Source organism: Mustela nigripes, chromosome 9 (assembly GCF_022355385.1).
Source record: "Mustela nigripes isolate SB6536 chromosome 9, MUSNIG.SB6536, whole genome shotgun sequence".
Taxonomy (NCBI): domain Eukaryota; kingdom Metazoa; phylum Chordata; class Mammalia; order Carnivora; family Mustelidae; genus Mustela; species Mustela nigripes.
This window is the reverse complement of record NC_081565.1, coordinates 67,859,467-67,876,812: the sequence shown is the minus strand read 5'-3', so window position 1 is coordinate 67,876,812 and position 17,346 is coordinate 67,859,467. Positions and strand designations below refer to the sequence as shown.

Sequence of the window (17,346 nt, the reverse complement as noted above, 5' to 3'; positions counted from 1 at the left end):
CACTCATTATTTTGAGCAATTTAGACATGAGCGGGGAGAAAAGAGGGAACAAGCTGAAAAAGATAGATTTCACACTTACTTTGGTTGGGTACTTGGAAAATAAAAATATCAGGATAATATACATTATGAGCCCACCAAAGGACACCAGCTGCCGTTGGCCCAATTTGGCGGTGTCAAAGATCAGCCAGAAAATAACTCCCAGGATCAGTAAGGTCCAAATCACCCTAAGAGAATCAGAAAGGAGGCATTGACATCATTTGTTATGCTAACCTGAAAATCTGGAGCAGACTTCAACTAACAAATAAAAAAATGTATTAAGAGCAGCATACCCTGGCACCAGGAAGTTATGCTTCTAGATATTGTGCAAACCCTCTTTTGTTGTGGCTATAAAGGCAAATAGCCAAAAGATAAAAAAATTAAAACAAAAATTAAGCACGGTCTTAAGCACATTCTACAACTCTTGGGCTCTTCACTAGTTCAAGGACATACAAAGGGGTGAGAGATGAGAAAGGACACTTAGAGAAGGAAGTCTGGTGATATCTTTGAGAGATCTGCTGTGAGTTCTCACTTTCATTTTGGGAGATGAGAGAGGTTTTACCTTTTTTCCCTTTAGGGGAGAACTTGAGATGTGTTCTCTGGAGATGGGGGACTTCAACTGAACCTCAGAGAGCTAAGTTGGACTTCAGAATGTGTTCTGACTCCTTGGAGGATCCAGTGGGTATGACAAGTTTGACTCACAGCTTAGAGGGCAGAGCCAGAAAGCTTGTTGAGATTGCACAATTCTGTGTTATTAGGCCAAGGATTTGTGAACTTTCCTGATATATCCCTTGTGAGCCACTCTGGGGAGAACCTGTCCTGTGTCCAATCCATTAGAGCCACCTGGAGGAAGAGGAGGTTCCACAGAAATAGGCAGAGGGAAAAGCCCTGAGCGCTCATTCATAGGGCATGGGGCCCTATAGGAAAGAGTCAGCTTTAATAATTCACAGGGTCTTCCTCTCAAAGAGGCCCCGAGCAGAAAGCTGCCTCCCCAAGTCAGAACTGTCCCATTGCTTGCACAACAATTTATCATTTGGTGGCACTTGAAATTAAAGCATTTTGTATGGACATTTGAACATATCTTGAGTGAGTCATTGCCCTATTTAGATGTTGATTTCCTGTTTGTAAAATGAAGGCATTATAATTTGGTTATTTCTAGTTTCAATAGCCCATAAACGAGGGAGCAATTTCAGAATGCATTTTTATAACACTGTTGGAAAAGACTAACTTCCCTCTCAAATGCAACAAGAGGACTGGGTACATTTACCACTTCATCCAGAACCACTGGTTTTGTAGGAGCCTTTTGCCAGGAGACAGGCACTCATCGATTCGATGCTCGTATTTGGCCATAAAATAATCCCAGACCACAAAGAAGATGGCGGCCACGGTGATCACGAAAAGGGGAAGGGCTCTCTGAAAGTTCAGCACACAAGCTGCAATCACCATTGCCAGGTAACCTGTTGAGAAAGTGAGTGCAGACAGGGTACATCACCCACACCAAGCTGTTGACCAGCCTCTAGCACTGACGTGGCTCAGCCAAGGGGAGGTTCAACCAAGAAGACACTGAATGCAGAGTTGTTTGGTCTTCGCTGCATGGCCTGAAAAGCCTAGAATACTAGGTGGCCCAGTATAGTGGAAGCTTTTAATGCTGCTGTTCCTTATTTCAGCTATCTGACCACCAACCAAGCTACTGACCTTGGAGGTGCAGTGATTTTAAATTAATGCCAATGGACTTGGGTGCATGGGTTCTCATTTTATAGACAGGAGTGTTCTTCAAAATGGGCTGTGGAAAACTTTGCTTTGGAGGGAGTCAAAATAGGGGACCTGCTCATCTGCAAAGATAGGCAAGAGGAACAGCCTACATGACCCTAGGCTCCTGCTCACATTGTATTTGCATGAAGTATGAATTTCACTTAGATTGCCCTCTGCAATTAGACTCCCACCTGGTGAGTATCACCATGTCTTCTAGTTACCTGGATTTGCATTAACCAACCCTTAAATCTGTCACAACAACGAAGGCCATAAGAGTAGGGGACCTGAATAATTAGCATACACCAAAAAGGGAAACAGTCTGCATAGGCAACCACAGGTGAGACCCATCACTCAGGGCTTCTTGATTAACATTTCTGCTTCTCTGGATTCACTGAAGTCCGGGGGAACAGAAAGATTAAAAAGATGTATTTTATTTCTACAGAAAACTAGTAATTGTGGAATTCTCATGAAAAGACACGTGCATCCATCTTACTTTCATTATTTACCTAGTATTAAGATGCCCCAGATGATGTACCAAAGGGTGGTTTTGTGTTTCTTATAAAAATCACAAACTGTATCATATTTCCTTTCCAGATATCTGTAACAACACAAAAACAAAAAGGCAGGCAGAAGTAAATATCAAAAACATGAAATAAACCAACATACTGAGCTAGATGAGCCTTTGTAAATCAAGCGAGCAAATGAACAAATTGGTGAAGTGTATGTTCTGCAAAATAGAAATGGGATACTCATCTCATTTAAGACTATAATCAGCCATGGCTTGGATCAGCGTTTGCTGTGTGGATGTGCCAAGCCCTGAGGGCTTACAGAAATGCAGAAAACATGCTTCTGGAAACAGAGCAGGGGAGACGGTAACTAACCAAAAGCCAAAAATAAATCATAAGATGAGAGTGTTTCTCACTGGACTATGAGGGCCTTTGATAGCTTTTAAGCCATGGTTATGAAATGTTCATTTTAGAAACTCTCACCCCTTCTGGTCTCATACAGTTTGAGTAAGTTAGTTGTTCCCTGTCCTGGCTTACCACATTTTTTTAGTGGGAGACTACAGACTTCACTGGATGCTTGAAATATAAAGAAGAATCTTGTGGATTTCAGAGCTACCAACTAGCAGGTTGTAAGATAGCTTTCCAGAAAGTTCTGGCATTGTTGGCATGCCTTTGTTTCTGTCCAGAGCTTTGTTAGGGGGTGGTAGGTAGTGAATGAGCAATATGTGCATTGACTACTTCTGCTGGGGAGGACAGTATCCATCAGCCAGTGAGTTTGGAGAGGCCCCAAGACCATACACATGGTACTGTCTTCTACTTCTCCTGGGGTGCTCCTGGTTCCCTCCATTCCTGCCCTGAAATCAGGCTTCCCCGCACTCATCTCTTTCCTCAGTGTGCCTTCTAATGGAGACCTCTTCTTTTCCTACTGGAGGAAGGAATTTATTCATACATTTAATCATTGCCACTTCTAGGCCACTTCTAGTCCCTAGAGGAGATTCCTCATCTTCAGGATCTCAAAGGACTCAGGCCTGAGCTGGGACCTCCCCTCCACTTCTCCATCTTGCAACAGCTATGCCTGAGTGTCCAAGTCTTGGCACCCCCTGCACCTTTCAGTGTACAGCCAAAGCCCCTCACTCCTACAACACCTTCTTGCATCTCCTCGGACAGAGGCATCCTTCTGTGCTTTACTCCTACTGTCTTCTTTGGTCATATTTTGTGATAAAACCTTGACAGGCTAACTTCTTGGAGCATATACTTGAGCCTAGTAGCATTAGGACCCTTGGGAATGAGGCTATTGATGGGCATTTGTTGAATTACTGGATAAATGAGATGTTAGTGTGTGTTGCTTTTCTGGAACAGTATTGCACCAGTGTGGGTTGGGACCCATCCATGGATTAAGAAGAGCACAGTGTGGGACATCCATCTTTAATAAGAAAAAATAGGATGTATGAGAGCATATCAGACATAGTAATGATGAGTTTTATATCATGAGAACTTTGGTGTTATGTATATGAGTGAATTACAAACACTGATCCAGAAGATTTGGAGGAAATAAAAGTTCAGTAAAGACTGAGTTTTTGTGGCTGAACTTGGGAAAGGCTGATGATCCATTGTCTTTGATTTCTGGTAGTGTTTCAAAGTGGCAGAGGTGGAAGGCAACATTGAATTGGGCGCATGCATGTAGTTCAGGTTGGGTTAATCAGATTCTTTAATTGCGTGGAGTGTGTGTGGTCCAAGACAGCAGTCTTATACTGTGTAAATTAAAGTAGCTCAAAATAGAGGCTTCAGCCATTTGGTAATCTTGACTAGATCATTTCTGTCCTCCTGGAGATTACTTCTATCCCATTATCATTAGGGGAAACCTGAGTATCTCTACCCACCCAAGACAGTTTCTCAGCCCCTGGGGGTCAGAGATCCATAGAGTAAAATGAAAGATGGATCTAAGCTCAGGTTTCTAAGGTAGTAAATATGCGGATGGTGATAAGAGCTTTAATCTTAATTCTCACCAACTCCAGAGAGACCTTCTGATGCATAAAAACAAAGTTCCTCAGAGACATAGAAATTTGAATAAAATTTTTATAAATTTTAAATAAAATTTAAATGGACATTCAGAAATTTGACAAATACTTGAAAGTTATGACGAACCAGACAATCTTGGACTAGGAATCAGAAGCTGAAATTGTTAAGTTAGATTTGTTCCTCTCTAGTTGACTAACCTTGAGTAAGTCACTTCTCTGAGCTTCATTTTCCTGGTCCAAAAAATAAAGAAAATAATTTGCCTCTCTTACTTCATGGAGCAGTAAGGACTTGGAATACCTTTAAGATACTATAGTGTAAGAGCAAGTTTGTGGGGACTTAATGTGGATCGGGTTTTGAGAAATCAATTGCTTATTGATTGACACTGAGAAGATGAATTAACTACTTTTGCATGGACTGGAGCAATTAGTTGGTAATTTATGGCTTTAATTAGAAGACTGTCCTGGATATTGGGTTCCCAGAGGACATCAGCAGTTTGAATTTACCACAGTGATTATCATAGAGCGTTAATTTTTCTGAAAATGCTGTTGGTGGATGGTAGTGGTGGTAATAGATAATGAATAATAATAAATGATTGAAATTAGGTGAGGATAAAACAAAGTGACAAAACCAAATAGGAGGTCAGTAAGGTTACTCCTCTAATTTAAACCTGTACCCTTTTTGATGTGTCTCTGGGTCATCCGCCTCATCTTCTTTGTTTCTTAAAGAATCCTGCTCAATGGTGACTTGCTCTTCGTCCTGGAAATCAAACATTGCAGCAGAGATGGAACAGTGAGAAGCTGGGGCATAATGGACCCTCATCTCTTTTGCTCAGAATTTCGGCAAAGGACTGACAAAAGCTCTTTTAAAATTATTATGCAAGAAAATAGCTCCTATTATCTTCTTGTGCAGACATTTCCCCCTTTATCACAAAAAATCCAGGATCACACTTCTCTCTCCTTTTTCTTCCAGAGGAGCTGTTGGTATTTCCTTCTTTTCTTTAGGGGATAGGTTCATATCTCTACTTTTTCTTCCTGTCTCTACTGCAGTCATTCAACCGCTGCTCTGTTTTCAGGCAGGAGTTAAATGAACTCAATTTCAGAGGCTGCATAAATCTCCTTTTATACTCTGCCAATTCTGGTTTCCATAGGACGAAGACCAAGGCTAGTTTATTTTTCCTGGCAGTCCAACGCTTGGTCTGCAGATGGATCTCCAAGAGCTGATAAACTTTCTCTTGGGAACTAGGGTCCTTCTATCAGTGGGCTAAACTTTGGAAGAACTAGGGTCCTTCTATCAGTGGGCTAAACTTTGGAAGTTTCCCTTTCTCATCAAACCCTTGCTCTGATTAATGGAGTGAAGTATATACCTGGGCTATCTTTCTATGTACCATTCAAACTTTTAAATATCCATGACCTATTCTGTTCTCAGGATAGCATAGAGGATTTTCTGCCTCCCTTCATTTTGCAGTAATGTCTCAAACAAACAGTTCCATCTATTGTAAGTATGGCAATGCAAGGTGGCAAGGAAGTATGCAGACATGGAAGAGTTTTGAACATACTCTAGGAGGGATAATGTCAAATCTCAGCTTTTTCTTTCTGTCATATCCCAGGTAGCCGTTGATTCTCTGGACTGTGTAAGAACTTAGAAATAAGTTGTAAGTGGGGCACCTGGGTAGCTCAGTTGGTTAAGTGTCTGTCTCTTGATTTTGGCTCAGGTCATGATCTCAGGGTCGTGAAACTGAGCCCTGCATCAGGCTCTGCACTGGGCATGGAGCCTGCTTAAGAGTCTTTCTCTTTAGCCACACCCCTCTCAAAATAAAATAAAATAAAATAAAATAAATATAAAATGAAGTCATAAGCATGTCTCTGAGCTGAAAGGATTCTCAAAGATCATATAGTCATTTGATGCCAAACTCCATTATACACTTCATTTAGACTACCTTCATTTTCTGGGCTGGACCCCAGGAATTAGGAAGGTGAAGGATAATAGAAAGAGACCATTGGAGTTCACGCTGCAGCTGCTGAGGACAGGGGTGGACAGGACCCTTATTCATTTCATTCCCATCCAATGCCTAGCTTAGCCAATAGTTAAAGTTTGACAAATATTTGATTTAAATAGTCATGATTATTATTTTCTTACAGTGAAATTTCAAGTCACCTATTCTCTATAGGATGTCTGACATTAACTGTTCTATGTCCCCCCAAACATTTCCCATTTTATTTATTTGTTTGTTTATTTTTACTTATCAGATTGGTATAGACATTTTTCTTTTTAAAAAATTTTAATTTAGGGACACCTGGGTGGCTCAGTGGGTTAAAGCTTCTGCCTTCGGTCCAGGTTATGGTCCCAGGGTCCTGGGATTGAGCCCCCCGTTGGGCTCTCTGCTCAGCAGGGATCCTGCTTCCCCCCCACCCCGCCTGCCTCTCTGCCTACTTGTGATCTCTGTCAAATAAACAAATAAATAAAAAAATAAGCAAATAAATAAAATTTTTAATTTCAATATAATTAACATACATTTTTATTTTAATTTCATGTGTACAATATAGTCTTCAACAATTCTCTACATAAGAAGTATGTAGAGTATGTAGAGTATTAAGTATTAAGAGTATACTCTTAATACTTTTATTAAGAGTATACTCTTAATCCCCTTCCCCTATTTCACCCATTCCCCCACCCACCGCCCCTCTGGTAACCATCTCTTTATAGCTAAGTCTGTTTTTTGGTATATCTCTTTTCTTCTTTGTTCATTTGTTTTGTTTCTTAAATTACACATATGAGTGAGATCATATAGTATTTGTCTTTCTTCAACTGATGTATTTCAGTTGATGTTATACTCTCTAGATCCATCCAGGTGGTTGCAAATGGCAGCATTCCACTCTTTTTTTTATAGCCCAATAATAATGCTATATATTACATATATATAGGATATATATATCACCTCTTCTTTATCCATTCATCTATCGATGGACACTTGGGCTGCTTCCATAGTCTGGCTATTGTGAATAATGCTGCAATAAACATAAGGGTGCATGTATCTCTTTGTATTCTTTGGATAAATACCCAGCAGTGCAATTACTGGCTCCCAGGGTAGTTTTCTTTTTAAAGTTTTGAGGAACCTCTATACTCTTTTCTGCAGTGGCTGCACCAGTTTGCATTTATACTGACAGTGCTTGAGTGTTCCTTTTTCTCCTCATCTTTCTTTTTAAAATTTTTATTTATTTATTTATTTGTTTGTTTATTTCAGTTAGCCAGCAAATAGTATATCATTAGGTTTTGATGTAGTGTTCAGTGATTCATTATTTCTCCCCGTCCTTGCCAACACTTGTCGTTCCTTGTGTTTTTGATTTTAGGCATTCTGACAGGTGTGCAGTAATATTTCATTGTGGTATTGACTTGGATTACCTTGATGATGAGTGATGTTGAGCATCTTTTCATGGGTCTGTTGGCCATCTGGATGTCTTCTTTGAAGAAAGGTCTATTCATGTCTTCTGCCCATTTTTTAATCAGCTTATGGTTTTTTGGTATTAAAAATATGGAATGCTTCACAAATGGGCATGTCATCCTTGTGCAGGGGCTATGCTAATCTTCTTTCTGTCTTTCCAATTTTAGTATATGTGCTGCCATAGTAAGAACCTGTCTCCATCTTTAAAACAAACCACAGATTGCATGGAGCACTGGGTGTTATATGCACACAATGAATCATGGGACACTACATCAAAAACTAATGATGTACCGTGTGGTGACTAACATTACGTAAAAAGAAAAAGAAGTATGGCAATTGAGCTAAACTTATGAATTCTGCGAAACAATTGCACCCTGAGTTTGTACTGAAATGGCTTTATACAATTTGATGTTCTTATTTTTTATCCGCTATAAAATGAGCCAAAGAATATCATCTCCTAACAAGCTAGTGCAAAAATTAAATAAAATCTTAAATACAGGGGTGCCTGGGTGGCTCAGTGGGTTAAAGCCTCTGCCTTTGGCTCAGGTCACGATCCTGGGGTCCTGGGATCGAGCCCTGCATCGGGCTCTCTGCTCAGCAGGGAGCCTGCTTCCCTTCCTCTCTCTCTCTGTCTGCTTGTCTGCCTACTTGTGATCTGTGTCTGTCAAATAAATAAAATCTTTAAAAATATTTTAAAAATAGCACTTGAAAAAATTATTTATAAACTTTAAAGTGAAATAAAGATTTAGCGTTAAAAATTAAAAAAACACAAAAAACAAAAAACAAACTAACAACAACAACGACAACCAAAAATGATAATAACAACAAAATCTTCTTGACCCCATAGTCATGGGGTCAACATCTGCCTTCCCTCCTTTCCTTCACAGACAAACCACTTGAAAGAATTGCCTTTATTTTTAGTGATTCTCACATCCTACTCACTCAGACTTCTACTGAGATGGCTGCTGCCAAAATCACCTAAGGACCATTGTTGCAAACCCAGTGGCTCCTTCTTGCTCTTTATATTCTTGTCTATAAAAATAAAAAAAATCTAATTTTTTTGTTTTTGATTGTTTTGTGAAACAATTTAAAAAGAGACTTCATTTTTAAAATTTCTTTTCAGCATAACAATTCATTGTTTTTGCACCACACCGTGTGCTCCATGCAATATGTGCCCTCCTTAATACCCACCACTTGGCTCCCCCAACCTCCCACCCCCCGCCCCTTCAAAACCCTCAGATTGTTTTTCAGAGTCCACGAGACTTCATTTTTTAAAGAGCAGTTTCAGTTCTCAGCAAAATTGAGGAGAAAGTAGAAATTTCCCTGACCCTACTCATGCCTAGCTTTTCCCATTAGCACGTTTCCTACTAGAGTGGTAAATTTGTTGCAATTGATGAAACTACATGGACATATTACCCCCCAAATTCTATAGTTTACATTAGGGTTCCCTCTTGGTGTTATACATTTTGTGGGTCTGGATGAATGCATAAGGACATGTATCCATCATAATAGTATCCCACAGAGTAGTTTCACTGCCCCCAAATCCTCTGTGCTCTGCCCACATGTCCCTCCCCACCTCTTGGTAACCTCTGGTCTTTTTACTGTCTTCACTGTTTTTGCCTTTTCCTTTGTCATATACTTGGAATCATACAGTACGTAACCATTTCAGACTGCTTCTTTTAATTAGCAATACACATTTAATATTCCCCCATGTCTTATCTTTTTAAAAAATTAACATATAATGTATTACTTGCTTCAGGGGTACAGGTCTGTGAATCATCAGTCTTACACAATTCACAGTACTCACCATAGCACATACCCTCTCCAATGTCCATAACCCAGTCACCTTATCTCTCCCCCCCACACCCCCTAGCAACCCGTTTGTTTCATGAGTTTCTTAAGGTTTTTCTCCCTCCATGGTCCCATCTTGTTTCATTTTTTCTCCTCCCTTCCCCCCAAGAACCCCTGCCCTGCCTCCCAAATTCCTCATATCAGAGTGATCATATGATAATTGTCTTTCTCTGACTGTCTTATTTCATTTAGCATAATACCCTCTAGTTCCATCCATGTTATTGCAAATGACAAGATTTCATTTTTTGAGGGCTGCATAGTATCTTTAGTGTAAATATGCAGTAGTGTGGTTGCTGGGTCATAGGGTAGCTCTATTTTCAACTTTTTGAGGAACCTCCATAACTGTTTTCCAGAGTGGCTTCACCAGCTTGCATTCCCACCAACAGTGTAGGAGGGTTTCTCTTTCTCCACATCCTTGCCAATATCTGTCATTTCCTGACTTGTTAATTTTAGCCATTCTGACTGGTGTGAGTGGTATCTCATTGTGGTTTTGATTTGTATATCCCTGATGCCGAGTGATGTTGAGCACTTTTTCATGTATCTGTTGGCCATTTGGATGTCTTTGCAGAAATGTCTGTTCATGACTTTTGCCCATTTCTTGATTGGATTATTTGTTCTTTGGGTTTTGAGTTGGATAAGTTCTTTATAGATTTTGGATACTAGCCCTTTATCTGATATGTCGTTTGCAAACATCTTCTCCCATTCTGTCAGTTTTCTTTTGGTTTTGTTGACTGTTTCCTTTGCTGTGCAAAAGCTTTTGATCTTGATGAAGTCCCAATAGTTTATTTTATCCCTTGGTGATATTTCTAGAAAAAAGTTGCTGAGGCTGAGGTCAAAGAGGTTGATGCCTGTGTTCTCCTCAAGGATTTTGATGGATTCCTTTCTCACATTGAGACCTTTCATTTTGAGTCTATTTTTGTGTGTGCTGTAAGCAAATGGTCCAGTTTCATTCTTCTGCATGTAGCTGTCCAATTTTCCCAACACGATTTGTTGACGAGACTGTCTTTTTTCCATTGGATATTCTTTCCCACTTTGTTGAAGATTAATTGACCATAGAGCTGATTAATTGACCATAGATTAATTGACCATGCAGGGTCCATAGAGGGTCTATTTCTGGGCTCTCTATTCTGTTCCACTGATCTGTGTGTCTGTTTTTGTGCCAGTACCATACTGTCTTGATGATGACAGCTTTGTAATAGAGCTTGAAGCCTGGAGTTGTGAAGCCACCAACTTTGGTTTTCTTTTTCAACATTCCTCTGGCTATTTGGGGTCTGTTTCTGGTTCCATATAAATTTTAGGATTATTTGTTCCCATTTCTTTGAAAAAATTGATGGTATTTTGATAGGGGTTGCATCAAATGTGTAGATTGCTTTAGGTAGCATAGACATTTTCATAATATTTGTTCTTCCAATCCATAAGCATGGAACATATTTCCATTTCTTTGTGTCTTCCTCAATTTCTTTCATGAGGACTGTATAGTTTTTGGAGTACAGATTCTTTGCCTCTTTGGTTAGGTTTATTCCTAGGTATCTTATGGTTTGGGGTGCAATTGTAAATGGGATTGACTCCTTAATTTCTCTTTCTTTTGTCTTGTTGTTGGTGCATAGAAATGCAACTGATTTCTATGAATTGACTTTGTATACTGACACTTTACTGAATTCCTGTTTGAGTCTAGCAGTTTTGGAGTGGAGTCTTTTGGGTTTTCCACATAAAGTGTTATATCATCTGCTAAGAGTGAGAGTTTGACTTCTTCTTTGCTGATTTGGATGACTTTTATTTCTTTTTGCTGTCTGATTGATGAAGCTAGGACTTCTAGTACTATGTTGAATAGCAGTGGTGAGATTGGACATCCCTGCCATGTTCCTGACCTTAGGGGAAAAGCTATCAGTTTTTCCCCATTGAGAATGATATTTGCTGTGGGTTTTCATAAATGGCTTCAGTGATATTGAGGTACCCTCTATCCCTATACAGTAAAGAGTTTTGATCAAGAGAGGATGCTGTACTTTGTCAAATGCTTTTTCAGCATCTATTGAGAGTGTCATATGGTTCCTGTTCTTTCTTTTATTAATGTATTGTATCACATTGATTGATTTGCAGATGTTGAATCAGCTTTGCAGCCCAGGAATAAATCCCACTTGGTTGTGGTGAATGATTATTCATTTTAATATACTCTTGAATCCTATTGGCTACTATTTGGGTGAGGGTTTTTACATCCATGTTCATCAGTGATATTGGTCTGTAATTCTCCTTTTTGATGGGGTCTTTGTCTGGTTTTGGGATCAAGGTGATGCTGCCCTCATAAAATGAGTTTGGAAGTTTTCCTTCCATTACTATTTTTTTGCAACAGTTTCAGGAGAGTTGGTATTAATTCTTCTTTCAATGTTTGTTGGAATTCCCCTGAGAAACTGTCTGGCCCTGGGCTCTTGTTTGTTGGGATATTTTTGTTGACTGCTTCAATCTCCCTACTGTGGAGTTAGGGTCTGTCCAGGTTTTCTATTTCTTTCTGGCTCAGTTTTGGTAGTTTATACGTCTCTTGGAATGCATCCATTTCCTCCAGACTGTCAAATTTGCTGGTGTATAGTTGCTCAGAGTATGTTCTTATAATAGTTTTTATTTCTTCAGTGTTCGTTGTGATCTCTCCTCTTTCATTCATGATTTTATTAATTTGGGTCCTTTCTCTTTTCTTTTTGGTAAGTCAGGCCAGAGGTTTATCAATTTTATTAATTCTTTCAAAGAACCAGCTCCTAGTTTTATTGACTTGCTCTGCTATTCTTTTGGTTTCTATTTCATTGATTTCTGCTCTGATCCTCATGATTTCCCTTCTCCTGCTGGGTTTAGGCTTTGTTTGCTGTTTTTTTTTTTCCAGTGCATTTAGGTGTAGGGTTAGGTTATGTACTTGAGACTTTTCTTGCTTCTTGAGAAAGGCTTGTATTGCTATATACTTTCCTCTCAGGATTGACTTTGCTGTGTCCCAAAGATTTTTTGAACACTTGTGTTTTCATTTTCACTTGTTTCCATGAATTTTTTTAAAATTCTTCTTTAATTTCCTGGTTGACCCATTTATTCTTTAGTAGGATGCTCTTTAGCCTCCATGTATTTGAGTTCTTTCCAACTTTCCTCTTGCAGTTGAGTTCTAGTTTCAAAGCTCTGTGGTCTGAAAATATGTAGGGAATGATCCCAGTCTTTTGGTACCAGCTGAGACCTGATTTGTGACCCAGGATGTGATTTATTCTGGAGAATGTTCCATGTGCACTAGAGAAGAATGTGTATTCTATTGCTTTGGGATGGAATGTTCTGAATATATCTGTGATGTTCATCTGTTCCAGTGTGTCATGTAAAACACTTGTTTCCTTGTCGATCTTTTGTTTAGGTGATCTGTCCATTTCAGTGAGGGGGTGTTAACATCCCCTACTATTATTGTATTATTGTTGATGTGCTTCTTTGATTTAGTTATTAATTGGTTTATATAATTGGCTGCTCCCACGTTAGGGACATAGGTATTTAAAACTGTTAGATCTTCTTGTTGGACAGACCCTTTAAGTACGATGTAGAGTCCTTCCTCATCTCTTATTATAGTCTTTGGCTAAAAATCTAATTTATCTGATATAAGTATTGCCACCCCAGCTTTGCTTTCTTTTGATATCATTAGCATAGTAAATTTTTTCCACCCCCTCACTTTAAATCTGGAGGTGTCTTTGAGTCTAAAATGAGTTTCTTGTAGACAGCATATCAATGGGTCTTGTTTTTTTAATCCATTCTGATACCTATGTCTTTTTTTTTTAAGATTTTATTTATTTATTTTACAGAGAGAGAAATCACAAGTAAGCAGAGAGGCAGGTAGAGAGAGAGGGAGAAGCAGGCTGCCCGCTGAACAGAGAGCCCGATGCGGGGCTTGATCCCAGGACCCTGAGATCATGACCTGAGCTGAAGGCAGAGGCTTAACCCACTGAGCCACCCAGGCACCCCACCCATGTCTTTTGATTGGGGCATTTAGCCCATTTACATTCAGGGTAACTATAGAAAGATATGAATTTAGTGCCACTGTACTTCCTGTAAGGTGCCTGTTACTGTGTATTGTCTCTGTTCCTTTCTGGCCTATTTCTTTCAGGCTCTCTCTTTGCTTAGAGGACTCCTTTCAATATTTCCTGTAGGGCTGATTTAGTGTTTGCAAATTATTTTAGTTTTTGTTTGTCCTGGAAGCTTTTTATTAAAAATTTAATTTTATTTTTTCAGTGTTCCAAGATTCATTGTTTATGCACCACACCCCTGCTCCATGCAATATGTGCCCTCCTTAATACCCATCCATCCCCCAACCTCACAGCCTTCCAAAACCCTCAGTTTGTTTCTCGGAGTCCATAGTCTCTCATGGTTCATCTTCCCCTCTGATTTCCCCCAATTCACGTTTTCCTTCCTTTTCCTAATGTCCTCCATGTTATTCCTTATACTCCACAAAGAAGTGAAACCAAATGATAACTGACTTTCTCTGCTTGACTTATTTCATTCAGCATCATTTCCTCCAGTCTTGTCCATGTTGATACAAAAGTTGGGTATTCATCGTTTCTGATGTAGGTGTAGTATTCCATTGTATATATTGACCATATCTTCTTTACCCATTCATCTGTTGAAGGGCATCTTGGCTCTTTTCATAGTTTGGCAATTGTGCCCACTGCTGCTATGAACATTAGGGTACATATGGCTCTTTTTTTCACTACATTTGTATCTTTGGAGTAAATACTGACCTGGAAGCTTTTTATCTCTCCTTCTATTTTCAATGACAGCCTAGATGAATATAGTATTCTTGGGTGCATATTTCTCTTGTTTAGTTCTCTGAATATACCATGCCAGTCCTTTCTGGCCTACCAAGTCTCTGTGGATAGGTCTGCTGCCAATCTTTCTACTGTTGTATGTAAAGACCTCTTGTCCTGAGCTGCTTTCAGGATTTTCTCTTTGTCTCTGAGACTTTAAGTTTTACTATTAGATAATGGGGTGTTGACCTATTTTTATTGATTTTGAGGGGGATTCTCTGTGCCTCCTGGATTTTGATGTGTGTTTCTTTCCCCAAATTAGGGAAATTCCCTTCTATAATTTGCTCCAATATACCTTCTGCCCCCTCTCTCTTTCTTCTTCTTCTGGGACCCCAATTATCCTAATATTGTTTTGTCTTATGGTATCACTTATCTCTAGAATTCTCCCCTTGTGATCCAGTAGTTGTTTATCTTTTTCTCAGTTTCTTTATTCTCCATCATTTGGTCTTCTATATCACTATTCTTTCTTCTGCCTCATTTATCCTAGTAGTAGGAGCCTCCATTTTTGTTTGAACCTCATTAATAGCTTTTTTGATTTCAACTTGGTTAGATTTTAGTTCTCTTATTTCTCCAGAAGGGGATTTTGTTTCTCCAGAAAGGGATTCTCTAGTATGTTCCATGATTTTTTCGAGCCCATCTAGCACCCTGATAATCATCATTCTCAACTCTAGTTCTGGCATCTCACTAATGTCTGTATTGATTAGGTCTCTAGCCATCAATACTGCCTCTTGTTCTTTTTTCTGAAGCGAGTTTTTCTGCCTTATTATTTTATCCAGATAAGAATAGATGAAGGAGAGAACAAAATACAAAAAGAGTAGCAACAACCCCCGAAAAATATACACTAACCAAATTGGAAGAGACCTGAAATTGGGGGGAGAAGAAAGGAAGAAAAAAAAATCTATCTATCTATCTATATATATTAGACTGATGAATAGAACAGAGCCACATACTTGATTTTGGGTGTATTTTGGTCTGTTAGAAGAAACTGCCTCCCAAAGTTTTAAGGAAAAAACCATATATATATATATATGCACACACACACATACATATATATGTATATATACATACACACAACAAATAAGGGTAAACACAATGAAGGGATGAAATATGAATGTAAAGATGAAAATTAAAAAATATTTTAAAAAAGGAATTTATAAGATAAGAAGTTGCTTGAATAAAGAAAAAAAAAGGAAAGAATGTGATCAGGCTGAGACTAGAACAAAGCCATGCACTAGATTTAGGATATATTTTGATCTGTTAGAAGAAACTGTATCCTGAAATTTTAAAGAAAGAGAAACCTATATGTATATAAAAAATAAGGTTAGGGGCACACGTGGGTGGCTCAGTGGGTTAAAGCCTCTGTCTTTGGCTCAGATTATGATCCCAGGGTCTTGGGATCGAGCCCCACATCAGGCTCTCTGCTTGGCGGGTAGCCTGCTTCTTCCTCTCTCTCTCTGCCTGCCTCTCCACCTACTTGTGATCTCTGTCAAATAAATAAATAAAATCTTAAATTATTTTTTTAATTAAAAAATAAGGTCAAATACAATAAAGGGATAGAAACAATGAAAATTTAAAAAGATTTTTTTAAAAAAAGGTATTGGTAAGATAAAATAGTTTAAAAAGATTAAAATAAGAAAGAGGAAAAATTTAAAAAATAGAATAAGAAAAAACATTTAACTTTGAAAGACTAAAGAATCATGGGAAAAAAGCCATGAATTTTAGGTGTTGCTTTCCCCAGCTCTGGAGTTCTACAGTTCTCATTGATCAGTGAACTTGGTCTTGGCTGGATGTTCTTGTTGATCTTCTGGGAGAGGGGCCTGTTGCAGTGATGCTCAAATGTCTTTACCTGAGGTAGAATTGCACCAACCTTGCCAGGGGCCAGGCTAAGTAATCTGGGTTTGCTCTCAGGAGCTTTGTTCCCTGAATGCTTTCTGTACTGGTTTGGAGGACAGGAATGAAAATGGCGGCCTCCCAATCTCCTGCCCTGGAGGGGCTGAGAGCTCAGGGCCCCACTCCTCAGTGTGTCCTTGGAGAAAAGCAGTCAGTCCCTCCCATCTCGCTGGTCTCCAGCAGCACTCTGAGCTCACCCGACCTGTGACCGAGTGTTTCTATATCTGGCCAGCCACGTTTAGAGTCTCCAAACCCAGCTGTTTCCTGCAGTGCACTCCACGCCACTCTAAGAGCAGTGGCCCAGCTGTGCCTTGGATCACGTTTAAGGTAACCCGAGCTTAGAGCCCGCCCCTTGGCTCCATCTCTGTAGCCAGCTTCCCCACTCTGATACCTGGGAACTCTGCTGCACTCAGACACCTCTGGTCTTTCTGTGACCCCATGGGTCCTGAGACCACACTGTCCCCTCAAGGGCTCCAAGGAGCAATGTCTATTCATGGAGTGGACTTCTTGAAGTTCTGATTTTGTGCTTCCTGCTCTACCCCTTGCTGAGAGCCGGCCCCTACTCCCACCACAGTCTATCTTCCCGAATGTTGCCTTGAATTCACTTCTCTGCATATCCTACCTTCCAGAAAGTGGTCACTTTTCTGTTCCAAGAATTGCTGCTCTTCTTCTCTTCGGATCTCCTATTGAGTTTGTAGGTGTTCAGGTTTGATAACTATCTAGCTGAATTCCTGGGACCCAACCATATTTAGGTTTCCCACTCCTCTGCCATCTTGCTCTTAGTCTCTTCTCTCCCCCCCACCCCCGTCTTTACTTGGCTCAAAGGTTCATGTCTTTTTGGTGCTGAAGAATATTCCATTGTCTGAATGAGCCACAGTTCATTTGTCTATTCATCTGCTAAAGGAGATCTTGGCTGCTTCCACATTTTGGCTGTCATGAGCAAAGGTACTATAAACTGTGTGCAGGTTTCATATCACAGAAGTGTTGTTTTCTTGAATAATGAGTGAAATGGATACTTTTTACAATATACTAAGTAAAATGGACAGTA

The 17,346-nt window shown here is 39.5% G+C and overlaps 1 protein-coding gene and 1 non-coding gene across 2 annotated transcripts in view; both read right to left on the bottom strand.

Moving 5' to 3' along the window:
- The window catches only part of SLC28A3 (solute carrier family 28 member 3), a 61,244-nt gene that overhangs the window by 22,313 nt on the left and 21,585 nt on the right, over positions 1-17,346 (bottom strand). Inside the window, exons 3-6 of the mRNA XM_059411764.1 lie at positions 4,987-5,069; positions 2,295-2,386; positions 1,304-1,493; positions 80-224 (exon numbers count right to left, since the gene is read on the bottom strand). Coding sequence (XP_059267747.1) covers positions 80-224; positions 1,304-1,493; positions 2,295-2,386; positions 4,987-5,069 — 510 coding nt within the window. The remainder of the gene's footprint in view (positions 1-79; positions 225-1,303; positions 1,494-2,294; positions 2,387-4,986; positions 5,070-17,346) is intronic.
- LOC132025216 (U6 spliceosomal RNA) lies at positions 7,837-7,943 on the bottom strand. Its single transcript, XR_009406481.1, has one exon. It is a non-coding gene; the product is annotated as a U6 spliceosomal RNA (small nuclear RNA).